Source organism: Theileria orientalis, chromosome 2 (genome assembly GCF_000740895.1).
Source record: "Theileria orientalis strain Shintoku DNA, chromosome 2, complete genome".
Lineage (NCBI taxonomy): Eukaryota > Apicomplexa > Aconoidasida > Piroplasmida > Theileriidae > Theileria > Theileria orientalis.
The window spans coordinates 119,162-133,967 of NC_025261.1; the positions used below are offsets into that span (position 1 = coordinate 119,162).

At 43.8% G+C, this 14,806-nt stretch overlaps 6 protein-coding genes across 6 annotated transcripts; 4 read left to right on the forward strand and 2 right to left on the reverse strand.

Moving 5' to 3' along the window:
- Positions 1–58: 58 nt before the first annotated feature.
- TOT_020000050 (uncharacterized protein) lies at positions 59–3,642 on the reverse strand (the record flags this gene model as incomplete). The annotated part of the gene is made up of 2 exons (XM_009691785.1): positions 59–352; positions 676–3,642. 2 exons carry the CDS (start codon positions 3,640–3,642, stop codon positions 59–61), a joined length of 3,261 nt encoding a protein of 1,086 aa, XP_009690080.1.
- A 1,617-nt stretch (positions 3,643–5,259) lies between these two features.
- On the forward strand, positions 5,260–6,263 carry TOT_020001020 (conserved hypothetical protein; the record flags this gene model as incomplete). Its single annotated transcript, XM_009691786.1, has 3 exons — positions 5,260–5,661; positions 5,734–6,099; positions 6,135–6,263. The coding sequence occupies 3 exons, from the start codon at positions 5,260–5,262 to the stop codon at positions 6,261–6,263; spliced, it is 897 nt and encodes a 298-aa protein (XP_009690081.1).
- Positions 6,264–6,483: 220 nt separating this feature from the next.
- TOT_020001021 (conserved hypothetical protein) lies at positions 6,484–7,836 on the forward strand (the record flags this gene model as incomplete). Its single annotated transcript, XM_009691787.1, has 2 exons — positions 6,484–7,500; positions 7,531–7,836. The coding sequence occupies 2 exons, from the start codon at positions 6,484–6,486 to the stop codon at positions 7,834–7,836; spliced, it is 1,323 nt and encodes a 440-aa protein (XP_009690082.1).
- Positions 7,837–8,503: 667 nt separating this feature from the next.
- On the forward strand, positions 8,504–9,794 carry TOT_020001022 (1-deoxy-D-xylulose 5-phosphate reducto-isomerase; the record flags this gene model as incomplete). Its single annotated transcript, XM_009691788.1, has 3 exons — positions 8,504–8,682; positions 8,713–9,697; positions 9,732–9,794. The coding sequence occupies 3 exons, from the start codon at positions 8,504–8,506 to the stop codon at positions 9,792–9,794; spliced, it is 1,227 nt and encodes a 408-aa protein (XP_009690083.1).
- An 88-nt stretch (positions 9,795–9,882) lies between these two features.
- Positions 9,883–11,405, reverse strand: TOT_020000054 (conserved hypothetical protein; the record flags this gene model as incomplete). The annotated part of the gene is made up of 5 exons (XM_009691789.1): positions 9,883–10,569; positions 10,610–10,702; positions 10,735–10,923; positions 10,959–11,094; positions 11,137–11,405. 5 exons carry the CDS (start codon positions 11,403–11,405, stop codon positions 9,883–9,885), a joined length of 1,374 nt encoding a protein of 457 aa, XP_009690084.1.
- A 238-nt stretch (positions 11,406–11,643) lies between these two features.
- TOT_020000055 (uncharacterized protein) lies at positions 11,644–14,754 on the forward strand (the record flags this gene model as incomplete). The annotated part of the gene is made up of 6 exons (XM_009691790.1): positions 11,644–11,857; positions 11,890–12,692; positions 12,724–12,883; positions 12,913–14,135; positions 14,167–14,336; positions 14,424–14,754. 6 exons carry the CDS (start codon positions 11,644–11,646, stop codon positions 14,752–14,754), a joined length of 2,901 nt encoding a protein of 966 aa, XP_009690085.1.
- Positions 14,755–14,806: the final 52 nt, after the last annotated feature.

The window sequence follows — 14,806 nt, forward strand, 5'->3', positions numbered from 1 at the left end:
CATACGTAATCTCATATTAATGTGTATTTATGCTTAACAAATTACAAATGTTCCTTTTCTATGTGATCAATGCTCTAGAATTGAATGTCGACTCTATTGCGTTGAGGTGGTTTCTTCTTTCCGTCAACTCCCTTTCAATTTCCGCGCATCTGTGCTGTATTGATTGGAGTGCTTCTGATTTCTTTTGCACTGAGTATGCTAAGGTTTCCACCTTATCTTTATACTCCTTTGCTTTTCTGTTTGCTGATGCTATTGCTTCTTCTTTCCTTGCTATTTCTTCTCTCAGGCGTGCTAATTCAGACTCGTTTACCGATTTATTTCTCGTGAGGTCGGAAATAAGCCTCTCCTTTTCCTAAAAAACAATGGTCAATTTGTCCATTTATTATATTTATCTATTGTATTTACTCTATCATTGTATTCATAGTGTTTATTTATTTATTCAATGTACTTATTTATTCAATGTACTGATTTATTCATTTATTTATAACTGTGGAGTTTGGTTAGGTGTAACTATAGGGTTTGGTTAAAAATATCTAGGGTTTTGAAATAAAAATTATGCTGCACTAGCCATAATTAACTATATACAGCCGTTGTGATTAACCACTAGACTAAAGCGTTAATAGCTAATAAGCTAAAACGTGAATACAGGGTGCAATAGTTGTGAATATCTCTTACCCTCAGGTCCTGCTCCAGGCGTCCTATCTTCGCCGTCAGCTGCGACACTTGGTGCTTCAGCGCGCTCACCTCCTCCTTCACGCGTTCGTGGTGCTCCATGCTGCTCTTGTACTTGTCCGCCAGGTAAATCAGCATCCTGTAGAGCGACTCGAGCCTCGTGTTGCTCTGTGTCAGGTCCTCACTCTTGCGATCCAGCTCCAACTGCAGCTTCTTGTTGTGCGTGTAGTAGTTTTCGTTTTCCTTGATTAGCCCTGGCAGTCTGTCCAGCTCCCTCTTCTGCTGCGCGAGCTTGTTTTTCAGCGAGCTCGACTCCGACTTGAGTCCGTCGCGTTCTGCGTACACTCTCATGTTCTCCTGCTTCAGGGTCGTGTTTTCCATGTTCGCTGCGTTAAGTGCCTGTTCCAGGTGCTGCAGCGTCGCCTTCGTCTTCGTCACCACTTCTCTCATCTTCTGCAGGTCGTTTTTGTTTTTTTCTGATACTGCTGTCATTTCCGCCTTCAGCTTCGAGACCTTCGCTTCGTACTCCTCTCTCGTCGTCGCCGAGTCCTGCGCCAGCTTTTCGTAGTCTTCTCGCAGTCTGTGCGCCTCAGACTTGTACTCCTTAACTCTCTTTTCCAGCGCCGAGTACTTTTCCTTGTCTACTTCTGACGAGCGCGGTGTTGCCAGCAGGCTGTTCACCAGCTTCTGCTTCGACAGGTCGCAGGTCTCCACGTACTGTGTCAGCAGCGTGTCCAGCAGCTGCAGTGTGTAGTTTGTCCAGCTCCTTCCGTGGCACTGTGCCGTTACTGCGTTCATCGATGGGTACATCACTCTGTCCACGCTCGGCCCTTGCTGCTTCACCGCCAGGTACTTGTTGAAGAGTGCTCCGAAGCTCGCGTAGCGTCGGTACATGGTCGCCATGCCGCACATAACCAACGTATCTGCTGTCGGCTGCATTCCCATCAGCGTCTCGTAGGAGAGTATTTTTTCTGGGAGCGTTCCTGAGGACAGCATTGAGTACAGTGTCTCCTTTCCTCCTGCGCCCAGGCACTCCGTTTTCACGTAGTTAAGCACCCACTGCACGTCGCTGTCCACTGCCTTGTCTAATTTCTGCTGCTTAGCTCCTCCTCTGTCCAGCTTATACTTCTCCTTCAGCTTATCTCCGAATCCGAATTGCCCCTCCTCGTACCTTCCCGTGTAGTTGTACTGCTTATCTAGTGCTCCGAACTTTCCGTTACTTTTCTTGTGCTCCAGCAGCTTCTGATCTAGCTTCGCCATCAGACACGAGACTAAGTCGTTCCAGCAGTACTTCGTATACGCCTTCATCATCGTCAGCTTCGCCAGGTCGCTTATGAAGCTGTCCTCCTGGTGCCACTCCAGCCCCTTCACTTCTCCCTGGTAGACTGTCCCGTACTCTCTTCCGTGCCCCGTGTACTCCTTCTGGTAGTAGCTGTACTCCTGGTGCCCTTTCTGCGACAAGAGCTCCAACATCAGGTTCGTGTACTGCAGCTTGTTAACTCTCGGCAGTGCTCTCGTTATGTCCGCGTTGACCAGGATTTTCGTGAGGAAGAGTGTTGCGCTCATCTGCAGTCGCGACTTTCCTATCAGCGCCACGTTGAAGATCGCCTCCACTGACTTTAGCACTCCGTCTGTGTACTTCGGGTCTCTGTCAGGACCCAGGTTTCCTGTCAGCAGCGCCTCTCCCTTGTCCTTGTACGTGTACTTGCTCAGGTGCTTGCACAGCGTGGCCAGCGTCTTCGGGAACATTTCCAGGATAACGTTTGCCAGGACCAGCATTTCGTTGACGATGTCGTCCTTGCAGTCGTTGATGTACCTCCATATGTTAAAGAGGAAGTGCGACACGAACTTCGACGTGCTCAGGTTAACTTCCACGAAGTTGAAGAACTTGACGTCCCTGAAGCAGTGCTCCAGGCATCCCACCACGTGCGTGAATAGGAACACGTCGTTTCCGTGCTGCAGCACGTCGAAGAGCGTCCTCGGCATCTTGAACGAGTCCGACGCCCGCTCCTCAGGGTCCAGGTACAGGTGCACTATGCTCGCCCACAGGCTCAGCGTGCTGCTGCCTCGCGAGTTCTCTTGTCTCTTTCTGAACTCCCGCAGGCAACTGAGCAGCACTGGTGCTGAGGGCAGCGCCATCTTCCACTTAAGCACGAACCCCAAGACGCTCAGGTGCCTCACGAACATGTCTGCTTTTGAGGCAAGTGGCGGCACCATTCCTCCCTTGCTGCCGCTGTACTCCTGCTGCTCTCCTGACAGCGCCTCCTGGACGTAGCAGCAGATCATGTAAGAAAAAACTTGGTACATTTCGTCCTCCTTCACTTCCCCTTCTGAGAACCACAGTTGTTTTTCCAGCACTGACAGCAGCAGCATGTACAGCAGTGTCACTCTTCCTGTTCCGCTCGCGTTCGTCAGCAGTGCGTAGAACGTGCGTGCCTTCTCCACTGAGTCTCCCTTTGCTGACGTCACTGCTCTGTACACCAATCTCATTACGTTTAACACGTATTCGACTAGTCCCTCCAGGTTAAGGTTGTGGTGGTTTCCCAGTACCACCAGCACTGTCAGGCTCTTAACGTGGTCGCTGCTAAACATTGAGATTTGGCTCAGTGTGTTAAGCGTCGGCTCCGACCTTTTCGAGAGGTGTGTCGTCAGACTCGGCGCGTACCTTGTCATCAGGTTACTATAATGTACATTCAACAGTGCGTGGCACTCCGGCGTGTTCAGGTATCTACTTCTGTATATGCTTTTTTCAAATTTTGCGAACTCTGGCACCCCCAGTGACGACAGTTCTCTCACGAATGTCACTGGGTCGTCGAACATATCGTTTCTTCTTGCTTCTTCCATTGGTAGCTGGTTAACGTTATGTCGTACTGTCTTTTGGGGTGTCATGTTTCTGTGGGCTTCTCCGTAATTGAGTGGTATGGGTGACGTTCTACTATCGCCCACGTTGAAAAGAGCATTTCCTATCATATTATCTACTTGTTTTCACGCTTCTCTCATCAATTATTTTTAAATTCCTTTTTATTTTTGATCTTTTTAGAAATATGCTATAGTACATACAATTGATTATTATATTTTTTCGGTCCCTAATGTTTTTAGGTAAAAATATAGGATTACATGTCCAGATAAACAATTAAGTGACAATTGAAAATTTTATATTAAATTATGTATTAGGTATCAAAAGTAACCAGAAATCCAAAGCAGCCTTTTCTATATATATGTTCTCTTTGAAATTTTTAACACCATCAACTTCTTACACACCTGCAGTCCAATAATAAAATTGACCTTTTTAAGCTATGAGCATATGATTTAATGCGATATTAATTTTACAAATACACGATACAATTGTTATATTATAAATTCAGATCTGAATGTTACAAGATATTATATAGAGTTCATTGGCAGTCAAATATTCTTCCTTTCCTAGTTCTTACTGCCTATATTTTATAACCAATCACACTCGTTTAGTTTTCGATAATATAAATACAGGTACGATTGGCATCTAAAGACCTACTAACTGGCTCTTAAGACAATTCATGACTTGGATAATGTGGAGCTCACTCATGATTAGATATGGGGAATTATTATATATAGAGATTTGATTTTTAATTTTTTACTTTGTTTACATTTAAAATAACTGGACTTAACGATATTTTAGACTTCAAACTTGGCAACGCCATTTCCTTATGGTACAGACAACTTTTATTTTCATGTTGTTTTTCTGTTTTTTATATAATCAACTGTACAAATATTTATGTTTATTTGTGGACACATTTTAAATATTACTACTTTATTTAAATAAATTTGGTTTTTCTTCTTTAAATTTTGGTTTTTTTGCTTTTACAACTTTCCCATATGAATTTTCTCCTCACATTTGAATTGTTATTTGATAAGACACATTAACATTACACACTAATCGTCTAAATATAATTTAGATATGCTTAGAAATTGTTGTATTTTGCGGTTGCTAGTTATGGTGTTACAAAAGTTTTTCATTATTACGATATCTTTTATATCACGAAATTCACTAATTATTTTATAATCATTGTTTTATCATCACATATAATTTTAAAAATATATACATATTTAAAAATCTGATTTTTTTTTATAAATTTTATAAAATTTTATCTCAAATCCGTTGTTTTTTATCGAGTTTATATAATTCTGTATTTTTCTTATTTAGAAAGCTTACACATCTAAATTATCTTTCAACCTACTTAATTTTACCGGTATTTTTTAATTTGTTGGATGTACATATTAATGTTCTGTTGGTGATAATTTTTCTTTTAACACATTTATATATGCACCATAAATATTAAGTAAAGATTCTTTATATAATTTAAAAATGGATGTATAATAGGACAAGAACTACTTTCTCCGATGTATTATATTTTTTTATATTTCAAAAAAATGATTTTTTAATATTTGTAATTATTATCTCATATGTAATAACATACATTTTGAATCATAGAGTATACCAATTTTTAACTAAAGATTCCATATTTTATTGTTTTGTTCTCTTGATGATATGAATAGACAATATAGATGCATAAAATATTATCTTCTTTACACATTTTTTTAATATATTTGTTTTTTCTTCCATCATATTGTATTATTAGTAGGACAAAAAGATGTTATATTTATACTGGAAAACAATTTAAAGATCCATATTTTAATTTAAACAGATTTTGTACACATAGTAATAAAGCTAGATCTCAATTTATAATAGGAGGAGATTTGGAAGATCCACCTCCTATAGTTAGCGAAATACAGACCGACGAATCCAAAAGGTTTGTAGATGACTGTTTGAAAAAGGAATTGTCTATAAACGAAGCTATAAACCTTTTAAATGACGTTCCTGATAAGGATGATGATTTAATTTTGGATAACCTTTTGAATGAAAACAGGGATACACAGTTAAACCTTAACACTGAAATCACAGACGAAAATAAAAACCACCTAAATTTAAAGGATATAGAGTCACCTCCAGTTGGTACTGTAGAATTAGATCCAATCTATGAAAATGAATGGTTGGATGATGAGGAAGAAGAAGAAGAAGAGGAAGAAGATAACATTCCCGAGGTTGATATTGGACTATTAAGCAATTCAGAAATGTCTATAATTTACGAAATTATGAAGGAAAAGGTCAAAAAACAGGGAAGCGATTATAAATCAGCTGTTTTAAAGATAGTTGAGGACGATCCTGTCAAATACAATAAAGAAGAGATTATGAAACAGTTTGACCAACTGGATGAGTTTGCACAGCTGTTTTTGGAACTAAATAATAATGTCAATAGAGACCCTTTGGATTTGCAGTGGGTCACAAACATTGAATCGAAAGTATACAGATTTTTAAAGGAAAAGAATTACACACTATCAACTTGTACCTGGACAGAGGACTCCTTGAATATAACTTTAAAGGAACGGGTAAGATCCTTATTGATTGTGTAAATTATTTTTAGAATCTCCCTGAAAAGGAAATCTCAGATATTCACGATCTTCTACATTCTTTTATTGAGAACATCGCACGCAGGGAATCATTCAGAGGATTGACCAACATAGGATTAATGGTATCAGGAAGTGATCCTTAGGGGATTTTTAATATTTTAATGTTGTAATGGATTGTTTTTAGTAACACATCACTTTTTATTGAAACCTTACACCCATACATGACACTAACATTTTATTCATTAACGAATGACTACTTAACATAACCATAATGGTTATTAAAATACACTTTCTAACTAATGCAGTTTAACCCTAACAGTATGTTTTAATTCATTTTCATATTAATTTTTAGATAATGTTACCTTGTTCTTATCAGTTCGCAAGGGCCTCGAGAATTGCCTTTTAAATGAGATAAAGCATAACAAGTTATTGAATAATATTTGTAGAATCCAAAAAAAACGTGAATATATACACAACTTTGAGGATACAGATACACATTCTTCACATGATCCACAAAGTTATTTATCTTCCACTGAATTGAGGGAAGAACACACATCTCGTGACGATAAATGGATTAGACTGAATCACAAGGATAAATCAATTGAAGAATCCATTCCTGAAACCCTAAATTTGAATAAAAGTCACCCACCTGCTAGTACACATTTGAGGGATTCCTGTAATATCTATGTTCAACCAGGCGGTTTAGAGGTCAAGTGCAATTTAGACTGGTTGCTCAAGTGTTCTTTGTTTGTTAAATCTGCAGAAAGTATATGGCTGAGGATTGGAAATCCGTTCAGATGCCATTCTGAGGAGCAGCTCGTAACGTTTATTTCAAAGTTGCCCTGGAGCTCATATCTCCCCGCAACCTTCGTAGATACAATTCCATTGCGCATTATTTCAAGGTTTTCTAAGCTCTGGTCCAGTCACACCATAGATAGTTGTGTGAGAAAGGGGATCAAGTTAAGCTTTGAGGACAGTAAAAAGGAGTGTAACAAGTTCACGGCTGTCGAAGATAGTTGCATTTCACTCACACTAAATAGGAACACTTGTTATTTGGCATATCAGTTCTCCGGGAGACTATCTCCAAGGTTTTACAACTTTCAATTTCTGGACGGAGAAAGGGTTGACTATTCTAAGTATATTCCATCTTGGTCACTCACGGGAGTTAAAAAAAAATTGCTAGAGGAGAGTGGGATTCATAAAGATATAGTTAGAATCGCCAAAAAACCAGCTTCTGACTCATTTGACTCAAAAAGGAAGGATTATATAAAGTTTCAGCACTTTTTGACAAACGACTTTTCGGACACTTCAGACTCCCTCATTGCAGGATTTTTGAGGGACAGAGAAGTATTGAGGGCCCTGACTTCTAAAGTAGAACGTGTACGTTAACGTGTGATCACGGATTTTTAGATTTGGGATCCTTTCTGCGCAAACGGACTGCTGATATGTGAACTGATGTCCATGCTACTGTCCCTCCCAAATTACGTTCCAGACAAAAGTCACCTTAGCAGTAGTTTTTTTACCCAAAATTTGGAGGAATACAAGTTAAAGCTGCTGGATTATATTAATACCAGCGGGCCTAAGAAGCACATTAGCATCATAGGATCGGACACGAGCGCCGTTAAGTTAACGGAGGCCAACTCTAAAATACTTAAATTCTTTTCTTTTTACAAGGACATATTAGGTAGGCGTTCTGTGGATTACAGCTTGCTTTAGAAAAGGCAGAATCAGTTGAAGGGGACGACAGTATAAACTCCACCATCTTTAAGTCATACAGGTACAACTTGGAATTTAACACACTTCAGTTTCTTCCCTTTGGCAATTCACAACTGCTCTTTTGATAAGTTATCGCATTACATGAGAAATACGTTAATATTGACTAAGATACCACACGTCGATACTAAGGTAGTGCCTGTCCACTTCACTGTGGTTTAGGATAGGAACAAGTTTGAAACCATAAAGACCTACAAACAATTCGGACAAGTAGTAGCATCTAAATTGGACTGGAAGGGAGTGTTTGTAATAGCTAGAGTGAGTTTGTGCGCAATTATGTAGATTAGGGGAGATTGTTCGAATATTGCAGTGGACTGGAGTGGAAAAAACTTGTCAGTTCAACAAATTGTAAATCTGAAGTAAAGCTTTTGAAGTTGGTTTCTGGTTTGTGAATTGTGCGTTAGGTGGACTGGCAGGACCAGGCAATTCAAATCAGTGGATGAGAAGCTGGACCAGCTGAATGAAGCCGATTTCTCATAACTTGATATATATACTGTTTTTCATATCGCGAGCAGCTTCCTTTAGTTAGTTTATGCCTAGTAAATCGATTTTCAGTGTTCTCGAAGACAAATTTGCACGAAGCAAAGCTGTATTTTGATGTGCTCAACATTTGTTTTGTAGGTGTTCTGGGCCAGTCAAGGTGGCCATCGTGGGATCCACGGGGTCAGTTGGGACGCAGGCGCTTAACGTCATCAGGAACATGAACAAGGATGAAACTAAATTCGAGGTTGTGGCACTGACTGCACGTAAAAATTTCGAGTTGCTATCGCAGCAGGCAGACGAGTTTACGTACGTTGCCGCACTCTAACGGAGTTTTAGGCCGAAAGTATGTCACATTTTTGACAATTCAGACCGTCTGAAGGAGTCGATGAGGCACAAGTGTGACGTTCTGACGAGTAAGCGGGACCTTTTGGACCTGTGCCAGAACCTGGGCTACGACGTGCTCCTGATGGCAATCTCAGGCTGCGCTGGCATTGAGCCGACGCTGTCGGCCGCACGCTCCGGGAAGAAGCTGGCCCTGTGCAACAAGGAGTCAGTGGTTTCGGCCGGAAATCTCCTGAGCAGAATCGTGAAGGAGTCTGCGACGACCGTGATACCGGTCGACTCTGAGCACAACGCGATCTTCCAGTGCCTCGACGACGGCAGCGTTGACACCAGGAGGTCCAACTACGTCTGCAACATATCGCAAAGCTCCCTTCAGAGGGTGAAGAGCCTGATTCTCACGAGCAGCGGCGGCCCCTTTCGAGGCAGCAAGTTCGCCGACTACAAGCGTCTGAGGATGAGTGACAACGTTTCGCACCCCGTCTGGTGCATGGGATCCAAGATCACTGTCGACTCCTCGACGATGATGAACAAGGCGCTGGAGGTGATTGAGGCCCACCACCTCTTCGGCGTCCCCTTTGAGAACATAAAGATTCTGGTTCACAGGGAGTGCATAGTCCACTCCATGGTCGAGTTCGTCGACAACTCGGTGCTTGCTCAGCTGTACCTGCCGGACATGTGCCTCCCCATTGCACACTCGCTCAACTGGCCGCACAGGTTGGCCAACGGGCTCCCCGGCCTCGACCTCACCAGGCACACGCTCAGCTTCACTGAGGCCGACTTTGAGAACTTCCCCTTTCTCAGGCTCGGCTACGAGGTCGGTCGCAGGGGCGGCCTCTATCCTGCGGTCTTCAACGCCGCCAATGACATGGCCAACGAGTTGTTCAGGCAGAACCTCATCAACTACGATCAACTGCACGAGTTGGTTCACGACGCGGTTGAGCTTTTCAACCCCTTGGAGCTAAAGGACGACAGAATAGAGGTTTGTTGCCCTCGCTATTGTTACTGCTTTTCAGGACATTCTGCTTGTTGATTCCTGGGCTAAGAGGAAGGTGCGCCAGCTCGCTCAAAACACCTGAGTTCAATTTGCCATCTGTTACAGATTCATGAATAGCTGCGTCTCTATTACTACACACCAGTGCACGTGTTTAACACATTTACTGCGTTCTACTTGTTTTTAGAGTCGAGTGCGAGTGCTATCTGGACCAGGTTTTCCTTGTCTTCCTCGCGAGCCTCCGCCTGCGACTTGAGGGCCTCTCCCGAGCTCTGGCACTGATAATTGTACGGCACGCGCTTCAAAAATGACAGGTCGTTGGGGCACGAGTCCAGGTTTCCTATAAATCTCGACAGGGATCCCAGCTTTTTTGCGGTCGGCACCTTGTACATTGGTATTCCGTCGCTTCTGTACTCGACGTGGTTCGTCCCCCTGTTTCCCAGGTTCTCCTCCAGGTCCACCTCGTACCTTCCCTTTGCGTTGATTTGTATTCCCCTGACCATTTTGTCGTTAATCACGTCGTATCTTTGCAGGTTCACTTCGCTTCCCAGCGGCGTCGAGTACTCCATTCTGAACTGGACGTCGCTGGTCGTCAGGTCCTCTATTTTATCCATCTTTGCCCCAACTTCCTCTCTGGGCTCTGCGTGTCCCTCCTTTACTTCTATTTCCAGCCTGTTTATCTTCTCCAGCTTGGAGGTTTCTTCTGGCAGCGTCGTGTCTCCTGTATCCGACACCCATATGTAGTCATCTTCCACCGCCCTCTTCTTCTTAAATAGTTTATTGTACAGGTCCCTCTGAAACCCAGTCATGTAGCTCGTTCTCTTAGGCACGATGTTATACCCGGGCGGTATGTTAAACACCTAAACACGTTTATGATCATAAATCAAAATCTTAAACTACCTTCTCTTTCAGCAGTTCCAACTTCTTGGTTTCTTGCTCCTTTCTACACCTTTGCAGTTCTCTCATGCACGCCTTGTCGTCCCCTCTCGGTATCTGGTACACATTTGATTTCCATCTCAACTCACGTTAGTTTCAATGTTGTAGTCCTTAAAATACCGATTTAAACTTCCGAGTAGCGATGTTACTGCTTCGATTTCCCTGAAGGCGAACTCCGGCACCACCAATTCGTTTCCGTCCAGGTGTATTTTACATATTGAATACATTCCTATCATCACTGATGCCAGATCCGACAAATCCGGAACGTCGTGTTCGACCTATATTTTATGAATCTGACTTGTTATATTCATACTTGTTGGTATCTTCTGCATCTGCTCTTCTTACTGCAGCCTCTACACACTTGCAGCTCTGGAATACCAAAAAAGTTTCTCAACTTTTTGGAAGACTTCATAATATTACTGGGCATCGATTCTATTGGTCGTAGCAATCTAAAATATTTTAAATTAGAGGTGTTTTACTGGTACACATACACTTTTTTGTTCGGGCAGGTCACTGGGCATTCCATGGAAGATAGCTTTAACAGGTCCTTCTTATCATTCATTGATAATGTTTGGATGAATTTAGTTATTGACCTTCCTCTGGTTGAGTTGAGAATGGATTTTTTCAAATCTACTCTGTTAAACCTCTTTGCGTTATCCAATCCGCAACATTCTGTGGCAAATTTCACCAAATTAGTCATGTATTTAACACATTCATCTTTATAGACCGATACCGTGTTTGTGACGGCTGATTTTATCATAATATTTTTTCATATAATATACATTATATACATTATTTCATCATTCTTGTGTACAAAAAATTATGTTTACACCATTTATGTATTTTATTCTATTTTAATTATATTTTTGTAATTTAAACACATTTTTATATTCTGAGTTTTATCGCATAAAATTTTTTGTTAATTATTATGTAATACTAACCATTTTGTAAATTTCAAATTTCAACTGTACCATACTTAATAAATACTATGTGTCACAATGCCGATAAAGTTAGGCGTCGAAATAAAGCCTATAAGGGGCATTACTCGTTTCAGCGTGAGTACCCTGGCTATTGCCAACAAATCTCTGTGGTTCGGCCTAAACGATGGGAATATTATGAAATTCTCTCACGATGACGATTATAATAACCCGGAATCGCCCAGAATTGGAGGAATAACGCCTGAATACACTCTTTTAAAGCCAAAGAATGGAGGTATTTTAAACTATGTTTACTAAAGTGTGTAGGTTCCGAAGTTAGGCAGCTCTACGTGGATTCCAAGTCGTTTCACTGCTTGGTGTGTTTGACCTCGGGAGACCACTACTACTCGAACTTTCAAAGCAATGAGCTCTATTTTTTGAAGACGCTTCAGAGGGTGTTTATTCGTTCGCTGGCATTCACTGATCTGACCACGGAGGATTACACAGACTCGTTCCTCGTAGGTACGCAGCAGGGCTCGCTCGTGGAGGGGAAGATAGACTACTCTAAGTTCCAGTTCTCCTTTAAGTCCCTGCACGTGGTGGCCGACAGGGAGCCAGTATTGAGCACCGAAATGATTCCCATAATATACAAGAATAATCGCACATTTCTGGTGGTCGCAATCACGACGAAGAGGTTATACGAGTTTTTTGGCGGATTCACGCTCCACGAGACCCTTACAAAGTACACGAAGTCCGGGCTCACGGGGCTGCGGTACGAAGTGCCCCTGGCGGCTCCCTACGGGGAGCTGTTGGTGGTCGAGAAGGACGACGGAAGCCACGACCTTTTCTGGACGAACGCCACCGGGATTCTGTTCTCGAACGTCCCGAGAAAGGTCGGCGATGTGACTTCGTGCCTCGAGTTTCCCCCGACGATAATAAGTTATCCCACGGGGTTCAGATACCTGATCTTCTCGAGCACGAATAAGAATTTTCAGCCTCACGACAACAAGAAGTCGTTTCTGCACAGGCCCCCGGAGCAGATGCCCAAGAGCTCAATAGCGCTGAAGAACCACCTGCTACTGCTCTTCGATGAGATCATAATCGTGATAAACACGATAATTAGGCAGCAGGTACCGTTTGTTTTAATAAAAATGCACGCAGGTGTCCTCGTTCTCACTGCCTTACGGAACCTACGGAGAGATGAAAAAGTTGGTCAAAGATCAAATTTCTGGCTTAATTTGCATCTTGTCGACAGATGGGCTGTACGAGGTGATAATACAGAACGAGTCGGACGATTCCTGGCACTACTACATGCTTAAAGGTGCGTTAAAAGGGCTCATTTGGCTTTAGGGGACATGAAGAGCGCCCTGGAGCACTGTAAAACGACGGCGCAGCGGGACCAGGTGTCGTTCAAGGCGGCGCTGGACTACTTTGACAAGGGCATGTTCGAGGAGTCGGCGAAGATGTACGCGGAGCTGAACACGCACATTTCTGAGGTGGAGAACGTGTACCTGAAGTTCATCAGGCCCGAGCACGAGTTCGCGCTCATCGAGTACATCACGCGGGTGGTGCAGAAGATGGACATCACGAAGGCGTACCCCAAGTTCATCATCCTCACCATCTGGCTCGTGGAGCTCATCTCCTTCAAGTTCAAGGACCTCTCATTCACGATACAGAGTGGCCTGGAGCAGGGGAAGGACGTGGAGAACCTGAAGGCGCTCTACAGCTCCATGAAGCAGAAGTTCTCAAGGCTCATAATATCGGTGAAGGACATCGACGAGCTCGTGGCTCCGATCAATTTCATACTGCAGACAACCGGGTGCATTGTGGAGTGCATCGAGTACGCGAAGCTGAGGAACGACAACTCGACGGTCATCTGCAACCACATAACCAACGGGAACAACATCAGGGCGCTGACGGAGCTCTCGCAAATGCCACCCTCTGAGAAGAGGGACTCGCTATTCCTCAGGTTCGCGCCGCTGATCTTCATGGACAGCTGCGAGTCGTTTTCGAAGGCCCATTTCCAGTCGCTGTCCCCGAACTACCTGATTCCGATTCTGGCGCTGCCGACGGTGCTTTCGAACCCCGAGTACCTGGAGAGCTCGCTGAGGATGCTCAAGGGCATTCTCTCGGACTCGTACGAGACCGACAGCTTCTCAAAGTCGCTCCTGTGGTCGCTCTACATCCTCCTGCTCACATTTCTGCCCACCGAGGACGCGCTTTTGGGCGTTCTCTCTGACACTGAGTTCGACTTCTCCAAGCTCGACCTGTCTATCGCACTGAGGTACCTGCAGTCCAAGTCTTACCATGGGAGTCGGGAGGACTCGGCGACGCACACTCGCTGGATGGTGCCCTTCATTCACCTGCTGAGTCTCTGCGGCATGGTTGACGACGCCCTGGACCTGTCTCTGAAGGTCGGCGACCTTTCGCTCGCGCAGAGGTGCGCCATGAAGCCTCAGAACGACTTCGACAAGAGGAAGCTCTGGCTCAAGATCCTCAAGCACTCCTCGATGAACAAGTTGCAGAACATCGCAGTGCTGCTGAAGGATTCCGGCGGATTCATTCAGATTCACGTATTTTAGCTAAGCTCACACCCTTTTTCAGGACCTCCTCGAGTACTTGCCCCTTGACGTGGGCGTCAGTGACCTCAAGGACGTGATCAACGAGTTCCTCATCAGCTACGAGGACAATATGCAGGAGCGGAGGCAGGAAATCGAGAACCTGTGCCATTCCATAGAAGAGACCAAGGCGGACATTCAGCTGGCGTCGAAGAGGTCGGTTCACTCTCTCGTTTTGTCAAACTTAGTTACACTGCTATTTACCACGTTTTTATGTGGAATCTTAATTGACAACTGCTTCAGGTGCGTTAGAGTTTCCATGAACGAGGAGTGCAGCGTTTGCGGCCACTTGATTTTCCTCAAGAACTTCATCGTCTTCTCCTGCGGCCACGTCTTCCACCGCGGCTGCATCGCGAAGACGCTCTACACGCTCCTCACGGGTCCTGAGCTCGTCGAGTTCGAGTCGATCAAGAACCGGTTCGACGAGTTTCGGGACGACAAGTCCGAGCTCGAGTACAACGACTACTTGGCGAAGGCCTGCCTCCTCTGCGGGTATCCCATCCTCCTCCTCGTGTCCCAGCCCTTCGTTACCAACAACGACGCTGAGGAGCTCGAGAAGTGGTCGATTAACTAATGTACAATAGCGTTACTTACGTTCTAGTTTACACATGTATAATGGAATCACA